General features: G+C 48.5%; 1 protein-coding gene across 5 annotated transcripts in view; it reads right to left on the bottom strand.

Annotated features, from left to right (window-relative positions):
• The window catches only part of SPPL3 (signal peptide peptidase like 3), a 118,224-nt gene extending 116,724 nt beyond the window's left edge, over positions 1-1,500 (bottom strand). For 2 of the 5 annotated variants that reach the window (XM_067700551.1, XM_067700550.1), the window contains exon 1: positions 962-1,499. In XM_067700551.1, coding sequence (XP_067556652.1) covers positions 962-984 — 23 coding nt within the window. In that variant the 5' untranslated portion in view covers positions 985-1,499. Of the gene's footprint in view, positions 1-961 lie in introns of all 5 variants that reach the window. The other 3 variants (XM_067700549.1, XM_067700548.1, XM_067700552.1) reach the window with 3 other exon arrangements.
• Between the last annotated feature and the right edge of the window lie 18,051 nt (positions 1,501-19,551).

The following is a 19,551-nucleotide window of genomic DNA, read 5'->3' as shown; positions in this document are numbered from 1 at the left end:
CCCTCCTGCAAATATTCCACCTCTGCCTGCTAAAGGGAGGTGTCTCATCCCCCTTTCCCCAAACCACAGCACTCCCTTCTCAAGATAGGTATGTTCTCATTCCATAAACTACATAGTACGCTTCTCAGTCCTTAACAAGATATGTTATAACTTTAAAAAGTCCCATTAAAATGGACATAACTTGTAGATTCTCCATCCCCATATGTGACCCAGGGCACCGAGCCACTTCATATTCTACAAAACAGGATACCAACCCTTACAAAGATTCTGCCCAGGCCCCACTGTCACCAATGACTTCCTGTCCAGAATCTAGTTATCCAAACAGTCTCCCCTTCCAACCTCTTCACCAGGGTGTCCCTCCAGGGTTCCCAAGACTCTCTCCTTCCGTAGCTTTCCTCCGCTCACACCTGGGCCTCTGCCCACCTTACCAACTCTCCATTCACTCCCCATCCCAAGGCAGTCCCAGTAGAGGTGGCTCCTCCTCTCTCACAACTTCCAAGTTCGGCCTCTTATCACCTGTTCTCAGAAGATGCCTCTCAGCTGCGTGGCCCACCTTTGCCCCAGCCCACCCCTCTCCACCTCTTCCATTGCTCCTGCCCATCAGCCACCCCCTCAGGCCAGTTCCGGGGTGCCCGCGGAAATCCACTTCCCTTCCGTGGGCTTCCCACCCCGGAGTCAAGCTCCCCTTCTCCATCACCTGCTCCGCCCATGACCAGATGACATCCGCCGCAGAGGCCTTCTCCTCCTCCAACCCCCTCCTCAGACGCTGGGTCCCCGGCCGCTCAACGCCTTCCCCGAGCGCCTGCCGCCCCCTCCGGTGGGGGTGAGGGGGGCGTGCACCCCTATCCCGCGGCCCCCCCAACAGGCACCTGTTCCTTCTCCTCTTCCCCCCGGGCTGGCCTCGCCGGCGCCCCGACCTCCACCCTCGCCGCGCCCCGGTCTCCCGGAGCCCCGCACTCACCACGAGTAGGTCTGCTCCGCCATGGCGCTGACTCTGGAGGGCTCCGCTGCAGGATATGACCGGGCCCGGCGGCGGGGGAACGAACGGACGGCGGGCTCGCTCAGGCCGGGAACGGAAGGCGCGGCCCGGCGCTCGCTCGCTCGCTCACACCGCGGGCGGGCGGGCGGGCGGGCCGGGAAGGCGGCTGGCGGGGAGAGGCCGGGCTCCGAGGCGGCCCCGCTCCCTGGGCCCCGGGGCGGGGCGGGCTCCGCTCTCGGCCTCCCTCACCGGCGGCGGCGGCGGCGGCTCCGCTGCGGCTCTGAACCCAACATGGCGGCGGCGGCGGCGGCGCTGAGAACAAGGGGGCCCCGGGGCGGGCGAACGGCAAGAGGGCCCCGCTCTCACTGCGCGCTGGGCCGCGGGAGCCCCGCGCTCGTGCGGCGGCGGCGGCGGCCGGAGGACATGGCCAGCGGGCGGAGGCGAAGGCGGCGGCGGCGGCGGCAGCAGCGGCTGAGGGGGGCGCTAAGCGGTGAGCCGAGGTCGCTCGCTCACACCCGCGAAGGGGAGGTGAGGAGGGGGCGGGGGCGAGCCTTGGCCCTGCGCGGGTCACGTGTCCAAAACACGCTCACGTGATGCGCGCGCCCCGCCCCTCGCGCCGGGCCCATGCGCGGAGACGTCGGTTCCTTAGTTCGAGGCGACAGTTGCTCTCTCGGCTTCTGACTGTTCGGCCGCCTCCCGCCGCTTGGTGCCGCACCCTCCCAACGCGGAGCGGACGCCTGGGACCCCCCCCCCTTACCCTTTCTGAGGGGCTGCTGCAGCCAGCTATTCAGGGGCCCCGATGCGCGTCTGTTGGCTGCCACTCAGCTGTCACCCATCAATCAAGAGTCTGCTGGCCGTGGGTTCCCAGCTGTCAGTCAACTTGTCAGTCAGCAGGCGGAACGCTGCATGCCTTCGTTCGTATGTTCGTTGGTTCATTCATTCGTTTAGCAAATATTCCACGCAGCCAGCTTTTATTGCGCCCAGAATATGTGCCAAGTCCTCTGGGGCCAAGTCGAATACACCACACTTGCCTTCATGTAATCAGTCAGCAGATATTTACTGGGTGCCAACTATGTATCAATTCATTCTGCTGGGTCTCTGCCCTCTGAGAGCTTACGTTCTAGAGGAAATGACATAGATAACCCAAGCCGACAAATAAGTGAAGATCATTTCAGATGCTGCTAAGTTGTATGAAGATTATAACACAAGGTAATGGGACAAAGAGTGTGTAGGGGTGGGGCCTAGTTTCTATAGGATGGTGAAGGAAGACCTGGTGGAGGAGGTGACATCTGAGGATGAGGAGGAGCTGACCACGCAAGAGCAAATCTCAGGGAACAGCCCATCTGGAGGACTCGAGGCAGGCAAAGAAGTAAACTTAATAGAGCTAGACCCAGAGACCGACAGAGTGAATCTGGGGCTTAGGAGGAGAGAGGAGGCAGAGATGAATTGAGCCCAGGGGCACTGTGGAATACTTTTCCAGGAGCTGATGAGGCAGTCTGAAAGAGTGAGCGGCTTACTAGGAGAAATGACATTATAGAAAAAGAATGACATGAGGAAAGGCCCAAAGATGTGAAGGCTTGGAGTGAACTTGGGTCCAGGAGAGGGATGGATGATTCCTGCTGGAGAGTGTTGAGAGACTGAAAAAGTGCTCTGAGGCCAGAATTTGAAGGGCCTAGCTAAGCCTCCCTGCCACTTACTATGTTCACGAATGAAAATGAGCAGTGCAGCTCCAGGTTTTAGAAGCATGCCTGGGCAGCAGACACACTAGACTTCCCAGACCCCCGTTCTCCACAGGGAGCAGAGCTGGCACACCTGAAACCAGCATACTCAAGATCCTCTGCAGCTGGACCAATTTCAGGCCAGGATCTAGCACTGCTCCAGTTTCCCAAGACCTGCCCAGCCTTACACCACGGAACACCAGGGAACACCACGCCCTGAATCTATCTCCAAATGGATCAGTTAGCCATTGCCCATACATCTGCCACTTGCCCATTCCCCAGGGGGAACCCCTTCATGAGAAAACCAAGTACACTTTTCCTTCAGAAGCCATCTCTCCTTCTTCCTCCTTCCCCCACTGCCAGGGGCTAGGACCAGCCAGGTTCAATGTGTTTCCTGAAGCTCCACCAGAGAGCCCTGGAAAAGGGCAAGATGATAAGATCAAGGTTTCCCCAGAGGGTTAGAGGCAGGGCCCCAAGAATATACCAGATCACCAAGGGCCACTCCCCTGACCATTCACAGAAAGGTACCAGCCTGCAAATATCTGCCCAGCTCTAAATGGCACTGGATGTGGAGATATCATGGGAGACAGGAAAGCAAAGAGCCTAAATTTTTTTATTTCATTTAGTTCTTACAGCTTTTCCAGGTGCTCTTACAGAATGTCAGCTGTACGCGTGAATGTGATATACATTCTGAGTCTCAAATGGGTGAGGCTTCAGGCCCCATGAGAAAGGCCAGAAACTATTGGCACAAATGGCTTTGGGAGGTGCAGAGTCTCCTTCCCTGGAGAGCTAAGAACAAAACAGACCAGACATGTCACTAATGAAACAAAAAGACACACTGAGGCCCTGGGCAATTCACCTGGGCTTTCATTCCCAGTGAGTCAGAGAAGGCAAAGCCAAGTGCAAACTTGGTATTGGAGGGATGGAACAGGAGGTGCTGAGGGAAGAAAGTCAAGGCCTTCCCAGAAGCAAAGGGACCATTTTTTTGCACTGAGAAAAATATGGTGGAAGAAAGGAGGGAGAAGGGGTCTGGGTGAAGGTATGGGGTCCGAAATGAGAAGTAAGGTTTTCTTCTCTCCGTGTAAACCAGAGGCACTCCAAGCATCTCTTGGGAAGACATGTGAACGCAGACCGTATAAGAAGCCAAACAGCATTTGGCAGAGCTGGGAGGTATCCAGGCCATGGAAAGCCTGTGTGCGTGGTCCAGGCAGATGGAGTGTGAGCCCAGAAACTGGTGGCTTAAGTGTCTCAGGCTAAGGTTGCCCAGATGTAGAAGGCACCTCCAGGTCCTGGTCAGGACCTCTGCAGGCTTGAAGTCCCCTGGAGAAGGCCAGGCTGAAATAAATCTCAAGTCTGTCCATTGGCTGGAGGCCACCCAGCCTGGGGTACTTGGGGAGTGACTTTCAGTCCCTCTGCCAGCAGCACTCAGCTCCAGGCTGGAGCGGTCCCAGGTGCTATCTGTGGCACCTCTGGGCCTCAGCCGGGGAGTCAGGTGTGCTTGGCAGGAGACACAGGCACAGGCTCCCCCCGGGAGAGGTGCCTGGCTCCCCCCACTGACCCCCAACCGCCACACAGGTGGGAGGGCCACTGCTTGTGAAATATTTGTTGAAAGCGGCAATGGAAGTTCCTCTAATTATCACCACGGTAATTATAGGACTGCTCCTTCTACCAAGTGTGTTCAAAAGAGACTTGGTGAGTCTCCCCAGGACATGTCATCTGCCTCAGGTCCAGGCTCCAGGGAGGAGGCATTGCCAGGTTTGAGTGGGCTGCTTAGGTGCTGCTTCTGAGAGGGTCAAAGGCTCAGGTCTGACTGGTCCCCACCTGCCTCTGCAGCCCATTTCTCACCTCTATGCAATACTCCCAATACACACACACACACACAAAAACACACGCACTGAGCCGCTTGCAGCTTCCAATGGGCTATGCTCTTCTTTGCTTCAAAATCTCTGCTTCTCAACTGCTGCTCATTAAGTTTGAAGCTTGGCTTCTATGTCCCCTCCTTCAGGAAGTCTCACTTGACCAAACCTAGGCTGGGTTAGGTACTCCTCCCCCACGCTCCCACAGACCCCTGAATTTCCCAGTGTCTTAGCACTCAGCACAGAGAATGGTCACTGCCTGTTTACTTGTCATCTTCTCCCTCTGGATTGCGAATGCCTTGTGGGAAGGGACTGTGGCTTGTTGCCAGTTCCATCTTCTGTGTCCAGCGCAGAACTCAGCTCAGAGAAGCTCAAAGTTTGTGGAATGAATGCTTGAGTGAGCGAGAAGGCAAACCAGGTTTCGGAACAACTGGTTCTGCCTGATAGTCCCATGATTCTGTCCATGATCTCAAATTCAGCACCCTCTCCCATCCCCCACGGCCTCCTCCCGGCTGAGAAAGAGAATCCTTAGGGGCAGAGAAATCTCTGTTAGAGACATTATAGGAAGAAAGATGATTGGAGGTAAGGTACATGGTAAGCTTATCAGGTATCAGCTCACTTGCAGTCTTTGATCATGAGGGTTTTTTTTTTCCAAAAAAAATACTTTACTTTTTAAGAGCAGTTTTTTTTAAAATATTTATTTATTTTGGCTGCGCCTGGTCTTCATTGTGGCATGTGGGCTTCTTAGTTGCGGCATGTGGGATATAGTTCCCCGACCAGGGATGGAACTCAGGCCCCCTGCGTTGGGAGTGCAGAGTCTTACCCACTGGACCACCAGGGAAGTCCCTTAAGAGCAGTTTTAGGTTTACAGAAAAATTGATGGGAAAGTACAGAGAGTTCCCACATACTCCCTCTTCCCCAACAAGGTTTCCCTTATTATTTACATCTTGCATTAGTATGGTACATTCCGTACAATTGATGAGCCAATAATGGTATATTCTTATTAACTAAAGTCCATAGTTTACATTAGGGTTCACTCTTCGTGTTGTACATTCTATGGGTTTTGACAAATGTATGATATGTATCTACTTCCACAGTGTCATGCAGAATAGTTTCACTGCCCTAAAATTCCCCTTTGTTCCCCCTATTCATCCCTCCCTCCCTCCCTCCCTCCCTCCCACTAAACCTCTGGCAACCACCAGTCTTTTCACTGTCTCCATAGGCTTGCCTTTTCTAGAATGTCATATAGTTGGAATCATACAATATGTAGACTTTTCAGATTGGCTTTTTTTTCACTTAGCAATATGCTTTTAAGTCTTCTCTGTGGGACTTCCCTGGTGGTCCAGTGGTAAAGAATCTACCTTGCAATGCAGGGGACACGGGTTCTATCCCTGGTTAGGGAACTAAGATCCCACATGCCGCGGGGCAACTAGGCCCACATGCCACAACTACTGAGCTCACGCGCCTCAACTAGAGCCTGCGTGCCGCAAACTACAGAGCCCATGCACCCTGGAGCCTGTGTGCCACAACTAGAGAAGAGAAAACCCACAGGCCACAACTAGAGAGAAGACTGTACACCACAACGGAGAGCTCGCGTGCTGCAATGAAAGATCCTGCATGCCTCAACGAAGATCCCGCGTGCCACAACTAAGACCCAATGCAGCCAAAGGAAAAAAAAAATCTGTCTTTTCGTGGCTTGATACCTTGTTGTTGTTGTTTTTTAATCACTGAATTATATTCCATTGTATGAATGTACCAGAGTTTGCTTATCCATTCACCTATTGAAGGACAGCTTGGATGCTTCCAGGTTTTGGCAAGTGTGAATAAAACAGCTATAAATATTCATGTGTAAGTTTTTGCATGGACATAACTTTCAATTTATTTTGGAATACCATGGGATTTTTTTTTTTTTTGGTCTGTTTTGGGTCTTCGTTGCTGTGCATTGGCTTTCTCTAGTTGCAGCGAGTGGAGGCTACTCTTCGTTGTGGTGTGTGGGCTTCTCATTGCGGTGGCTTCTCTTGTTGCGGAGCACAGGCTCTAGGAGCATGGGCTTCAGTAGTTGTGGCGCACGGGCTTGGTTCCTCCATGATATGGGATCTTCCCGGAATAGGGATCGAACCCATGTCCCCTACATTGGCAGGCGGATTCTTAACCACTGAGCCACGAGGGAAGTCCCACCATGGGATTTTTAGAAGAGTGTTGTTTAATTTCCAAATATTTGGGGCTTTCCCAGCTATCTTATTGTTATTAATTTCTAATTTAATTCTGCTGTGGTCAGAGAACATATTGTGTAAGATTTCAACCTTCTGAAATTTGTTAAACTTGTTTATGGCCCAGCATATGACTTATTTTGGTGAATATTCTATGTATACCTGACAAGGATTTGTATTGCATTATTTTGGGATGTAGTGTTTTATAAATGTCAATTAAGTCAAGTTGGTTGCTAATGTTGTTTAGGTCTTCTATGTCCTTACTTTTTCTTTTTTTTATATACAGCAGGTTCTTATTAGTTATCCATTTTATACATATTAGTGTATATATGTCAATCCCAATCTCCCAATTCATCCCACCACCACCACCCCTGCCATGGGTTTTTTATCTAATAGTTGTATCAAATATTGAGAGAAAGGTATTAAAATCTCTAATCAGGATTGTGAGTTTGTTACTTCTTCCTTTAATTCTATCTGGATTTCATGTGTGAAGCTCTATGATTAGGTTAATACACACCTAAAACTGTTATATCTTCCTGACGAATTGCCTCTTCTATTGTTGTAAAATACCTCTGTTACAGTCTTTATTTTGAAGTCTACTTTATTGGATATTAATAGAATCACTCCGGCTTTCTTATGATTTGTGGTTTTATTTTTCTATTCCTTTACTTTCAACCTAAACGTGGCTTTGTATTTAAGGTATATGTCTTGGTTGGACCTAGACATTATCATACTAAGCGATTATCATACTAAGGAAAGTAAGTCACAAAGGGGAAGATAAATACCATATGATATTGATATCACTTACATGTGGAATATAAAATACGACACAAATGAACATATCTACGAAACAGAAACAGACTCACAGACATAGAGAGCAGACTTGTGGTTGCCAAGCGGGAGGGGAAGTAGGGGTGGGAAGGATTAGGAGTGAGAAGGATTAGGAGTTTGGGATTAGCAGATGCAAACTATTATATATATAATGGTTAAACAACAAGGTCCTACTGTATAGCACAGGGAACTATATTCAATATCCTGTGACAAACCATAATGGAAAAGAATGTGAAAAAGAATATATATATGGGGACTTCCCTGGTGGTCCAGTGGGTAAGACTCCGTGCTCCCTACGCATGCCGCAACTAAGAGTATGCATGCCGCAACAAGGATCCCACATGCCACAATGAAGACCCAGCGTGGCGAAAATAAATAAATACTTTTTAAAAATATATATATATATATGTGTAACTGAATCACTTTGCTGTATAGCAGAAATTAACACTATATTGTAAATCAACTATACTTCAATAAAATTAAAAAATAAATAAATAAATAAAGTGTGTGTCTTGTGGACAGCATATTTGGGGATCTCGCTTCTCTGCCTTGTCTGACAATTTCAGTTGTTGTAATTAGAAAGCTTAGCTCACTTACCTTTGATGTAATTATTGATATGTTTAGGTTTAGTTCTACCATTTTACTATTTGCTTTTTACTTCTTCCATCTTTTTTTTGTTGTTGTTCCTTTGTTCCACCTTTCCTGCCTTCTTTTGGGTGAATTGAATACTTTTTAATAGTGTTTTTTTGTTTGTTTTTTTTAATTTTTATTTATTTATTTATTTTTGGCTGCGTTGGGTCTTTGTTGCTGTGCACGGGCTTTCTCTAGTTGCGGCGAATGGGGGCTACTCTTGGTTGCAGTGCACGGGCTTCTCATTGAGGTGGCTTCTCTCGTTGTGGAACAGGGACTCTAGGCACGTGGGCTTCGGTAGTTGTGGAACGTGGGCTCAGTAGTTGTGGCTTGTGGGCTCTAGAGCACAGGCTCAGTAGTTGTGGCGCATGGTCTTAGCTGCTCCACGGCATGTGGGATCTTCCCAGACCAGGGCTTGAACCCGTCTCCCCTGCATTGGCAGGCGGATTCTTAACCACTGCACCACCAGGGAAGCCCCGAATTGAATACTTTTTAGTATTGCATTTTAATTCCTCTCCTGGCTTTTTTAGCTCTACCTTCTTTGAATTGTATTTGTGATGGTTGATCTAGTGATTACAACATGAGTCTTTAACTTATCACAATCTACTTAAAATTAGTATTTTACTACTTCACATAAGATGTAGGAACTTCACAACAATATAGCTCCACTTATCCCCACTCTCACCCTGTATGCTACTGTTATTATAGAAATTACATCTCTCTATGTTATAAACCCCACAATACAAAGTCATAATTTTAGCTTTTAAACAGTCCTATGGGGACTTCCCTGGTGGTCCGGTGGCTAAGACTCCACGCACCCAATGCAGGGGGGCCCAGGTTTGATCCCTGGTCAGGGAACTAGATCCCATATGCCACAACTAAAGATCCCGCACGCGGCAACGAAGATCCCACGTGCCACAACTAAGACCCGGCACAGCCAAATAAATAAATAAATATTAAAAATAAACAGTCCTATGTCTCTTAAAGGAATCAAGAGAAGAAAAGAAGATAAACAACAAGGACCTACTGCATAGCACAAGGAACTATATTCAATATCTTGTAATAACCTATAAAGGAAAAGAATCATATATATATATATATTCATACATATATGAATCACTTTGCCGTATAACTGAAACTAACACATTATAAATCAACTGTACTTCAATTTAAAAAATTAAAATTAAAAAAAGAGAAGAAAAAAATAAAGTGTTTTATATTCACTCACATATTTACCATTTCAAGTCCTTTTTATTCCTTTCGATAGATCTGAGTGTCCATCTGGTGTCATTTCCCTTCAGCCAGATGAACTTTCTTTGGCATTTCTCATAATACAAGGTTGTTGGTGACAAATTTAGTTTTTGTTTATCTGAAAATGTGTCTAGTTTGCCTTCATGTTTAAAACATATCTTCACTGGATGCAGAAATCTGGTTTGAGAGGGTCTTTTTTCTCTTTCAGTACGTTAAAGATGTTGGTCTATTAGGCTCTATCCTCTGTTGTTTGCAATGAGAAGTCAGCTGTCATTTGTATCATAGTTCTCCTGTTTATAATGTGCCATTTTTCTCTAGCTGTTTCCAAGATTCTTCTCTTTATCTTTGGATTTCAGTAGTTTGACTACACCATGCGTAGGCCTGGTTTTCTTTGCATTTATCCTGCTTGGACTTCACGGAGCTTTTTGAATCTATAAATTTATCTTGGATTAAATTTGAGAAATCATCAGGAAATATATCTTCGATTTTTTTTTTTTTTTTTTTTTTTGGCTGTGCCACATGGCTTGCTCCATCTCAGTTCCCCGACCAGGGATTGAACCCAGGCCATGGAAATGAAAGCTTGGAATCCTAACCACCAGGCCAGCAGGGAACTCCCTATCTTCGAATATTTTTATGTCCCATTCTCCCGTTTTTCTTTTTCTGAAATTTGAATTGCATGTGGTGTGTAAATCTTTGAATGTTGTCCCACCGGTCCATGAAGCTCTGCTTAACTTTTTCCAGTTATTTCTTTTTCTCTCTGGTCTTAAGGATAGATAATTTCTATTGACTGATCTTCAAATTCAGTATTTCCTTTGTCATCTTCATTCTGCTATTGAACCTATCAAGTTAATTCTTCATTTCAGTTATTGTACTTTTTAGTTCTAGAATTTCCATTTGACTTTTTTTTTTTTTTAAAGAACAGATTTATTTATTTATTTTTGCTGTGTTGGGTCTTCATTTCTGTGCGAGGGCTTTCTCCAGTGTGGCAAGCGGGGGCCACTCTTCATCACGGTGCATGGGCCTCTCACTATCGCGGCCTCTCTTGTTGCGCAGCACAGGCTCCAGATGCACAGGCTCAGTAGTTGTGGCTCACGGGCCTAGTTGCTCCGCGGCATGTGGGATCCTCCCAGACCAGGGCTCAAACCTGTGTCCCCTGCATTAGCAGGCAGATTCTCAACCACTGCGCCACCAGGGAAGCCCTCCATTTGACTTTTTTTTATAGTTTCAGTTTTCTGCTGAGGTTCCCCATCTGTTCCTTCATTATGACTATATTTGCAGGGAGGGGCCTTGAAAATATTTATGAGTTGCTTTTAAATTCTTGATGCTAATTCCAACATCTGGGTAATCACTTTTTCTCTTTGAAATTCAGTCAGTTTTCTGTCTCTTCCTATGTCTAGCACTTGATTTTTGTGTGCTGGTCATTGTCAATGATACATTGTAGAGACCCTGGATTCTATTATGTTTCTCTCAAGAGTGTTAATCTTATTCTAGCAGTCAATTAACTTGGCTGGATTCAAACTCCAAACTTTGTATCGCTTGTAAAGGGCAGCAGCTGAAATTTCCACTCAGTTCTTTCAGCTTCCAGCCACTGATTTCACTGGGATCCCTGGAGCTTCCTGTGCATATGTGTAGTTCCGTGTACAGGGAAGGATTTAGACAGAGTTTATATACAGATTTTGGTGTTCCTCTACAGCTAAGTTTTTCCCCTGGGATTTCCTGCTTAATTTTCCAGCAATTAGCTTGGAATTCTGTACTCTTGACACCTCAAACCAGTAAGATCAAAGCTTTCTACACATCCCCACCTCCCACACAGATTAGAGAGTGCCAGAGGTAAGAGGCCACAAAAACTCAAATCTCATCCAATGCAGCTCTTATCTTTCAAGTGTTGACTTCCTTCACATTTGTGCCTCCTATTGGATGTTGTCTCAATGCCTTCAAACAATTGGGGTTTTCTGGTACATATTTTGTTCAGATTTTATCATTATTTGAGGGAAGCTTAATTCTGCTATTACCACCCCTTATATTCTTTAACCCTTTATTCATCAGGGTACCCCCTTAAGGGCAGTATAATTAGCCCCCATTATTAAGTGGAGGAAACTGAGGCTTTGTAAAAAGTGAAGCCATTTGCCCAAGGTCACATACCTAGTTCATGGCAGAGTCACAATTTGAAACCAACCAAATGACATAACCGTATCCTTGCTGCACTTCATAACCATTCCCAAACATCTTCAAGGTGGTTTGGATTCTAGCCTAGAGCCCACTGGAAAATATCCAAGGATGGGAAGAGGTGAGATCCCTCAAAACCCCTATTCAGGCTAGGGCAGTAGTTTTCAACCCACATCATCAGAATCATTTGCAAAACTATGCAAAATAGAGATGTTAGGCCCCATTTAGTGGATTAGTATCTCTAACAGTAGGGACTAGGGATCTACATTTTATACTGTTTCCTGATGATTCTAATGCCCAGTCAGGGTTAAAAATCCCTCTGGTAAAGGCAAAGTACCTCCCACCAGTATTCCTCTGTCTACTGTAGCTCAGGACTCTCGCTTTTCCATCATGCTTCACCTAGGTAGTGATACCAGTGCTGGGGTTAAGGCTGAAGGTTCTAAAGTCACTCCACTTAGATCCACATCCTGGCTCTATCACTTGTTAGCTAGGTGGCCTTGGGCAGGTGACCAGACCTCTCTCAACCTTTTGTCTTCTTTCCTCTTAAATGGAGATAATAATAGCAGTAACCTCACAGGGCTGTTGTAAAGATTCCATGAGATAACGCACATGATGCATTTTGTACAGCACCTGACACCTGTAAGCACTCCACAGACAGTAGCTATTACTATTAACACATCCTCAGCTTTTCTGCCGCCTTGAACTCTGCTCCGTCTCCTACCTAAATCTGACTTGCAGAATTAAACCAGACCTACGTTTTCTAAGGTATCTCAAAATCCCTCTCTCCCAAAAGTTATCCCAACCTCTATCTTTGCCACTGACCCATCCCCACCAACCCCCTCTGCCCTGGAGCAAGAAGCATTTATAATTGAGCCCAGAGCCTGGAAGAGCTTCTTAGAAGTGACTCAGATGCCCTTGGCCTCAGCTTGTGCTCCTTCTTGCCTATGTTTGGGACCTTCTAGGCCACACCCTCAGTGAAGCCCTGAGTGGCAACTCTGAATACCAGAATGGGGTGTGAAAATCACAAAACCAGACTTAAATTGTCGAAACTAACCACCTCTGTTGCTGATAGTCAGGCCTGAGTCAGACTCAGGGGAACCTGGGCCCAACTAAGAGAACCCACAGAAGGGATTTCTCTGGCGGTCCAGTGGTTAAGACTCGTGCTCCCAATGAAGGGGGCACGGGTTCGATCCCTGATCAGGGAACTAAGATTCCTGCATGCCACACAGTATGGCCAAAAATTTTTTAAAAAGGACCCACGGAAGGCAAGCTCCTAACACCTCATTTCTAGAAGCCGGACAGGCAGCTCGGGGGATATGAAAGGACTCACCACCACCCTCGGAGCTGGCCCTCCATCTGCCAGACTTCTCCTCAGGACTCCTCCCCAGGGAAACCTTTACTGGGTGGCACATGGCCCGCCCCGAGGTGACTAGACCCTCCTGGGACTCTACTGCCAGCCAGAAGCATCCCTCAGCCTCCATCCCGTGTCAGGTCTATAGGTTTTGGTGAACACTGAGGACCAGAGGCATGCTCAGAGCTGGGAATTCTCCTGGGAAAGAAGGCAGGAGGATCCCCCTATTTATTGGGGGTCCTCTATGCGTCAGATCCTGCACATCCTTTATCGTACCTCAGCCACTGTAATGTTGGCTGTTTTCCTCACCACTGAATCCCCAACACCTAGCAGAAGAGATACTTGCTAGTTAATTACGATAATAGTGAAATAGCTACCATTTATTGAACGCTTATTACATGCCAGGCACTGTTCAAAGTGCTTTGGGTCTCTTAACTCACACGATAGTTGCTGGATGAAAAATCTGATAACTACCCTATGAGGCTAGATTCTTTCTTCCTATTTTACAGAAGAGGAAACTGAAAATGCAGAGGGAAATAAGATGTGGTCGAAGGGCAGACAGGTAATAATTGGACAGGGGCCAGGATTTGAATCCAAGGAAAGGTGATGACCTGGGAAGTGAAAGATCTGGAGGTGGGGGGCGTATGGTCTGGCTTTGAGGAATGAGATGGGGGTGCAAAGGCAGAAACAGAGTGGACTTTGGAGGAGGCACTTCTGAGGGAGAAGGAGCAAGCAGGGGGCGGGTGGGCGCTGTGTGGGACAGCCGGCTGGCCGCCTCCTAGAGCAAGTGCTCTGAATGCTGCAAGACAGCCCAGTCCACTCCCCTAAGAAATGCTGACATCATGTCCTCAAGGACCACACCCCCTGCCCACAGGAAGGGGTGGAAATGAACTTCAAATTTCATCATGGCCACTATGGGGTCTGCAGGGCTGTAGGGTACGGCTGCTGTCCCAGCGATCATAAACCCCTATTGCCGCAAGCATCTCTGGTCACATCCTCTCCTAGAAGCCCAAAGCCGGGGCAGAGTTTCTGTGTGTGTGTGTGTGTGTGTGTGTGTGTGTGTGTGTGTGTGTTTGGTGGGCAGGCAGTGGGGGTGCAGCAGGCGGCTCCGCAAGTGCCACCTGAGATGAGTCACAGGTGACGCCCCAGCCCTGGAGCCTGAGCCTACCTGGGCAGGTAGGAGCACATTGCCAACCCCACCAGTGGTTCTGAGGACACCCACCCAGTTGGTCTCATTCCTAAAATGAGACAGCCGGGGTTGGCTTGTTGAGAAGGCTGCAGGGTTGACCTGCCCTCCTGGGCAGGTCATTCCATGGACCTGAGTTCTCAGGAGAGATAGGGGCCCCTGCAATGCAGGACCTGGGAGGAAACAGTGGTGGCCCCTCTGCCCCTACCTAGTTCATCCCACGGTGACACAAAGGATCAAGTCTGCCCTGGACACTCAGCCCCACCTACCTCAGCCACTGGGACGCATCACTTCCATGTTTCCTTGACTCATCTGGTCACTTGCTTGTTATCTCCCCCACTGCCCTGAAGCTCTCGCCCATTGCTCCCACTGTACACCTGGGACGGAGCCTAACACAGAGCAGGTGGTGAATAGGTGGAGATGAGCCGCAAATATAATAGGGACCACGGGTACAGCCACATCTCTACCTATAGTCTTGGTACTCCAAGGCCCCCCAAACCCCCCCGCACCCCACCCCCCCACCCCCCCGAGCTGGGCCAGCAGGAAGTCCTGTCCTGGACATGGGTCCCCTTCACCAAGCATCCCAGTGTTGCTCCGGGTTCTGACAGGCGCTGTGGTTCTTTCCGAGGTCCCGGAAGGGAGGAGTTGCCTCAGGTGTGACTCAAGCTGCTGTTTGCTGTCTGGGGTTCTCAGGCCCTGCCGCCCTTGCCGGCCTCCCCGGCCTGTCGACGGAGGAGGCTATTTGCTGACCCTGCAATGTTTCCTGTGGAGCTTCGACAGGGAGGGGGGTCCCTTGGCAGAGCTGTTTGGGCTCCACGTGAGCCCCCTCTAGCCTTCATACCACAGGCTTCTCCATCCGGAGCAAGCAAGGACCACGTGGGCATGAAGGAGGGCAAACACAGCCTCAGATTGTTCCTTGAACATCTGTTCTCTCCAATCTCAGGCCCAGCCCGCTGTCAGGCCCTCTCTGCCAGTTATCTTCCTCCTGTGATTTTCCCTTGGGCCCCATTCCTCCCTCTATCCAGCTTCCTTCTGCCCTGCCAAGACGGTTGGGCTGGTTTGAACCTGTCTGAATCCCAGGTTCACACACCTGGACAGGATATCAGTTCTTTCCCAAGAAGCCCTCGGGTCCCATGCAAATCAGGGGGTGTGGCTGGCCGTACCTCATACCTAATGTCCCAAAGTTATTCAGGGACTGGTCTATTTCCAGCCCACAAGACTCCACTGGAGGGCACCGTGGCCTGATTGCCCAAGTCTCTCTCAGCCAAAACATCCTTACCAGTGTCTCTGCCCAGCAATCAGGAAGCTGGGGGAAGAGAAAGCACATTTTCAAAGCACCCACTCTGAGTCTGGGCCCTACTGGACCCTTCCAAATTTAAGATCTCAGAATCCCCTAACTCTTCCATAAACTTTTTTTTTTAATAATTTATTTATTTATGTTTGGCTGTGTTGGGTCTTCGTTGCTGCGTGCGGGCTTTCTCTGGTTGCAGCAAACGGGGGCTACTCTTCTTTGTGGTGCGCGGGCTTCTCACTGCGGTGGCTTCTCTTGTTGTGGAGCACAGGCTGTAGGCGTGCGGGCTTCAGTAGTTGTGGCATGTGAGCTCAGTAGTTGTGGCTCGCAGGCTCTAGAGCACAGGCTCAGTAGTTGTGGCACACGGGCTTAGTTGCTCTGAGGCATGTGGGATCTTCCCAGGCCAGGGTTCGAACCCGTGTCCCCTGAATTGGCAGGCGGATTCTTAACCACTGCACCACGAGGGAAGTCCCTCTTCCATAAACTTTAAATGAACACGTCCTCTGTGTCAGGCTTTATCATTTATCTTTTTTACAACATTCTTGTGAACTATTATTTCCATTTGAGAGTTGAAGGGACTGAGGGTCAGAGAGGTTAAGGGACTTTCCCAGGGTTATACAGCTAGTAAATGACTCCAAGGTCTGTGCTGATCTCACACCGCCACATCTTATCTCCAGCTGTGGCCTTAAAGACATGCTCAAGGAAAACAAGGTAGGAATTACAGCATTCTACCCACCTAAATAAGGGATGCAAACTCCAGTGCCTCCTGGACTCCAATAGATCATTTAAATGAGTGAAGCCATCCAAGTGTAACACAAAAGGGATGAGTGGAGACTGTGGATAACTGGAGAAGTCACACTCCATCCAAAGGGGGTAGGTGCTACTCAGCTCTAATCAAATGCTGCCATGTGGGACTTTGGGTCAGTGTGGACAGATCTTCTGATTTTCTGAGAAAATCTGGAAATCTGAAACTTTTGTGTAAAATTTGCAAACAAAGGGTACGCACATGCTGGCTGTATCGGGTTGACAATTTGGTCCCCTAGAAGATGCTCCACGATCTTTGGAAGGATTCTATGTCTCTGAACCACCTGGTTTTGAGTTTTGCACTACTTTGGGACCCTCAAGATACCCCTCTATCTGGGGAGGGGAAGCTGGGGGCGGTGAGATGTAAATCATACACATTCAAAAGGAAAGATACTTGGGGCTTCCCTGGTGGCGCAGTGGTTGAGGGTCCGCCTGCCGATGCAGGGGATGCGGGTTCGTGCCCCGGTCCGGGAAGATTCCACATGCCACGGAGCGGCTGGGCCCATGAGCCATGACCACTTAGCCTGCGCATCCGGAGCCTGTGCTGCACAACGGGAGAGGCCACAGCAGTGAGAGGCCCGCGTACCGCAAAATAAAAATAAAATAAAATTTTAAAAATGGCGAGACACTTAAGAAAATACACATGGGGGAATTCCCTGGCGGTCCGGTGGTTAGGACTCGGTGCTTTCACTACTGGGGCCCAGGTTCGATCCCTGGTCAGGGAACTAAGATCCTGCAAGCTGCCCAGTGTGGCCAACAAATACGTTAATTAATTAATTAAAATGATTGTTTTTTTTTTTAAAGACATATGCTTATGTCACAGGATCACTTGAAGGTCTGAGCCCAACAGTTGCCAACAACAGCATCCAATTCTAGGTAACTTAGGCAGAAAGGAGTTTGTTGGAAGGATGTCTGGAGGCTTAGAGAATTGATGGGTGGGACAGGATCTGAGAATTGGCAGAAACCCTCAGGAGCAGGATGGCTGGAACCACAGCTAAGGATTTCCCCACAAACAGCCTGCTGCCTCTTCTGGACACTGGCGGCCACCTGAAGTCCAGACCACCTCTCCTCCTGTGTAGCCTTCAGCCTGTGCTTCGAGGGGTTCCCTCCAAATGATCCAGCTTGGTGAGAACAGTATTTGATATTTTTGTTCCACACAAAATCTGATTTGATCTACAAGTTGGATCCTCCAAACACAGGAATGAGGTTCCCGTGCTGGAAAGACAAAGACACACACACACACACACACACACAAGGTCCAATCCATGGTCTAAGCTGGAAGGGGTCTTGAAGAGCCTCTTATCTTTCAGTTTCAGAATGGAGAAACTGAGGCACAGGCCAATGACTTGCTCAAGGTCACAGAGAGAGCTTGTGGTCAATCCACATGTTGAACACAGACCTCCTGACTCAGGTTTTCCAGCCGAGCTGTAAAGCACTTCAGAACTCATGAGAAAGGAGACAAACGTGCGGTATGGCAGACAGGAAGCCCTCTTGACAGAGGAGGATGGAGAAAGATGGAGCGATCTCTCTCTCTCTCTCTCTCTCTTTTTTTCAGGCTGCACCCTGCAGCATGCAGGATCTTATTTCCCTGACCAGGGATTGAACCTGCACCCCCTGCAGTGGAAGCGCAAAGTCTTAACCACTGGACCACCAGGGAAGTCCAGGAGAGACCTCTTAAGATGGCTAAAGCTGGGGTAGGCCATAATAAAGAAATGAAAATAATAAGATGAAAGCCATATCTTTGTTGTTGGAAATGCAAAGGCTGAGGCCTGGCTTCCATTTCGACCAGATTACCAGGGGATTCCAGAGCACGTTAAAGTTTGAAAAGCAATGTCTATTCAGTGTGGGGAAAGCAATGCAAAAAAAATAAAAACAAAAATAATAGCTTCACAAGAGATAATGTTCTAGGTCATAAATTAGGAGGTGGGTTCCCGGAAGATGTTTATTTTGTGATTAAGTTTTATAACATATTTCAGGGTTTTGCTCAAAAATTACCTCCTCAGTGAAGCTTTTAAAGGTCATGCTCTGTAAAATTATACCCCCTATCGCCCGCTCTGTGCTCCTTTACGTCGTCCCTACTTAATATTTTTCTGGAACGCTTATTACCATGTGAGAGATGAAAATGTTAGTTGTTGTTTGTATATCATCTATAGCTCTTCCTACAAAGTAAGCTCTGCAAAAGCAGCAAAGAAATCTCAGTCCCTGCTGTACCCCCGGCATCTACAACAGGGTCTGGTACCCAGCAGGTCCTTCATAAATGGTTTCGGAATAAATATGTTATATGGTATGTGTTGAATATTATATAGTAAACAGTTACTGGGGTTGCTGTGTACCATGTTGTGTGTTGAACACTTTATGTACAGTAAGATCTCCTTGAATCCTCACACGTCCTCGTTATGCAGATGGTGAAACCGGGGTTCGAGAGCCTGGTCTTTGCCCAAGCTCATAGCCAGGACGCGGCAGAAGTGGGATTTGAACACAGCAACAAAGACAAGGGCCTGGAGTAATCTGGAGGTGGACTGGGGACAAGCCTGGGCTCAAGAAGCTGTGGAACTGAGGTGAGGTCCTGGAGGGGGAAAACGCTCTCCTAATGCGAGCTCTGTTGTTTAAGAGCTGGGGTTGGCCAGGCGAGCTCAGGTATTTACCTGGGGACTCTGAAGCCACTCGGAGGAGGCAGGCGGTGGCGTGGGGACTTCCTGCCATTGTCAGCACAGCCTGGGGCTTGTCATGATGCGCTCAGAGTACAACGTGCTGCGTAATGCTGAGAAGGCAGCTCAGAGCCTCACAGCCTCATCTCCTGCAGTCCATCCAGAGGCTCAGAGGCCCAGAGAGGGCAAGCTATATGCAGAAGGATACACAGCCAATAAGCCATTGAGGGGAGGCATCAAAATCTGAGTCCCAACGCTGCAAGGTCTCTCCATACCCCAAGCAGCTCACACTGGGGAGCGAGCGACTCTGCTACAGGCTCTACAGTTGCGGCTGCTTCTGCTTTGCTCCCAATAACAGTTTTTTTTTAATAAATAAATTTATTTATTTATTTATGGCTGCATTGGGTCTTCACTGCTGCGTGCGGGCTTTCTCTAGTTGCGGAGAGCGGGGGCTACTCTTCGTTGCGGTGCACGGGCTTCTCACTGCGGTGGCTTCTCTTGTTGTGGAGCACAGGCTCTAGGTGCACAGGCTTCAGTAGTTGTAGCGCATGGGCTCAGTAGTTGTGGCACACGGGCTCTAGAGTGCAGGCTCAGTAGTTGTGGTGCACAGGCTTAGTTGCTCCACGGCAT

Source organism: Pseudorca crassidens, chromosome 12, assembly GCF_039906515.1.
Source record: "Pseudorca crassidens isolate mPseCra1 chromosome 12, mPseCra1.hap1, whole genome shotgun sequence".
NCBI classification, from domain to species: domain Eukaryota; kingdom Metazoa; phylum Chordata; class Mammalia; order Artiodactyla; family Delphinidae; genus Pseudorca; species Pseudorca crassidens.
Note: the sequence above shows the minus strand (reverse complement) of the source record. Positions and strands in the feature narration are given on the sequence as shown.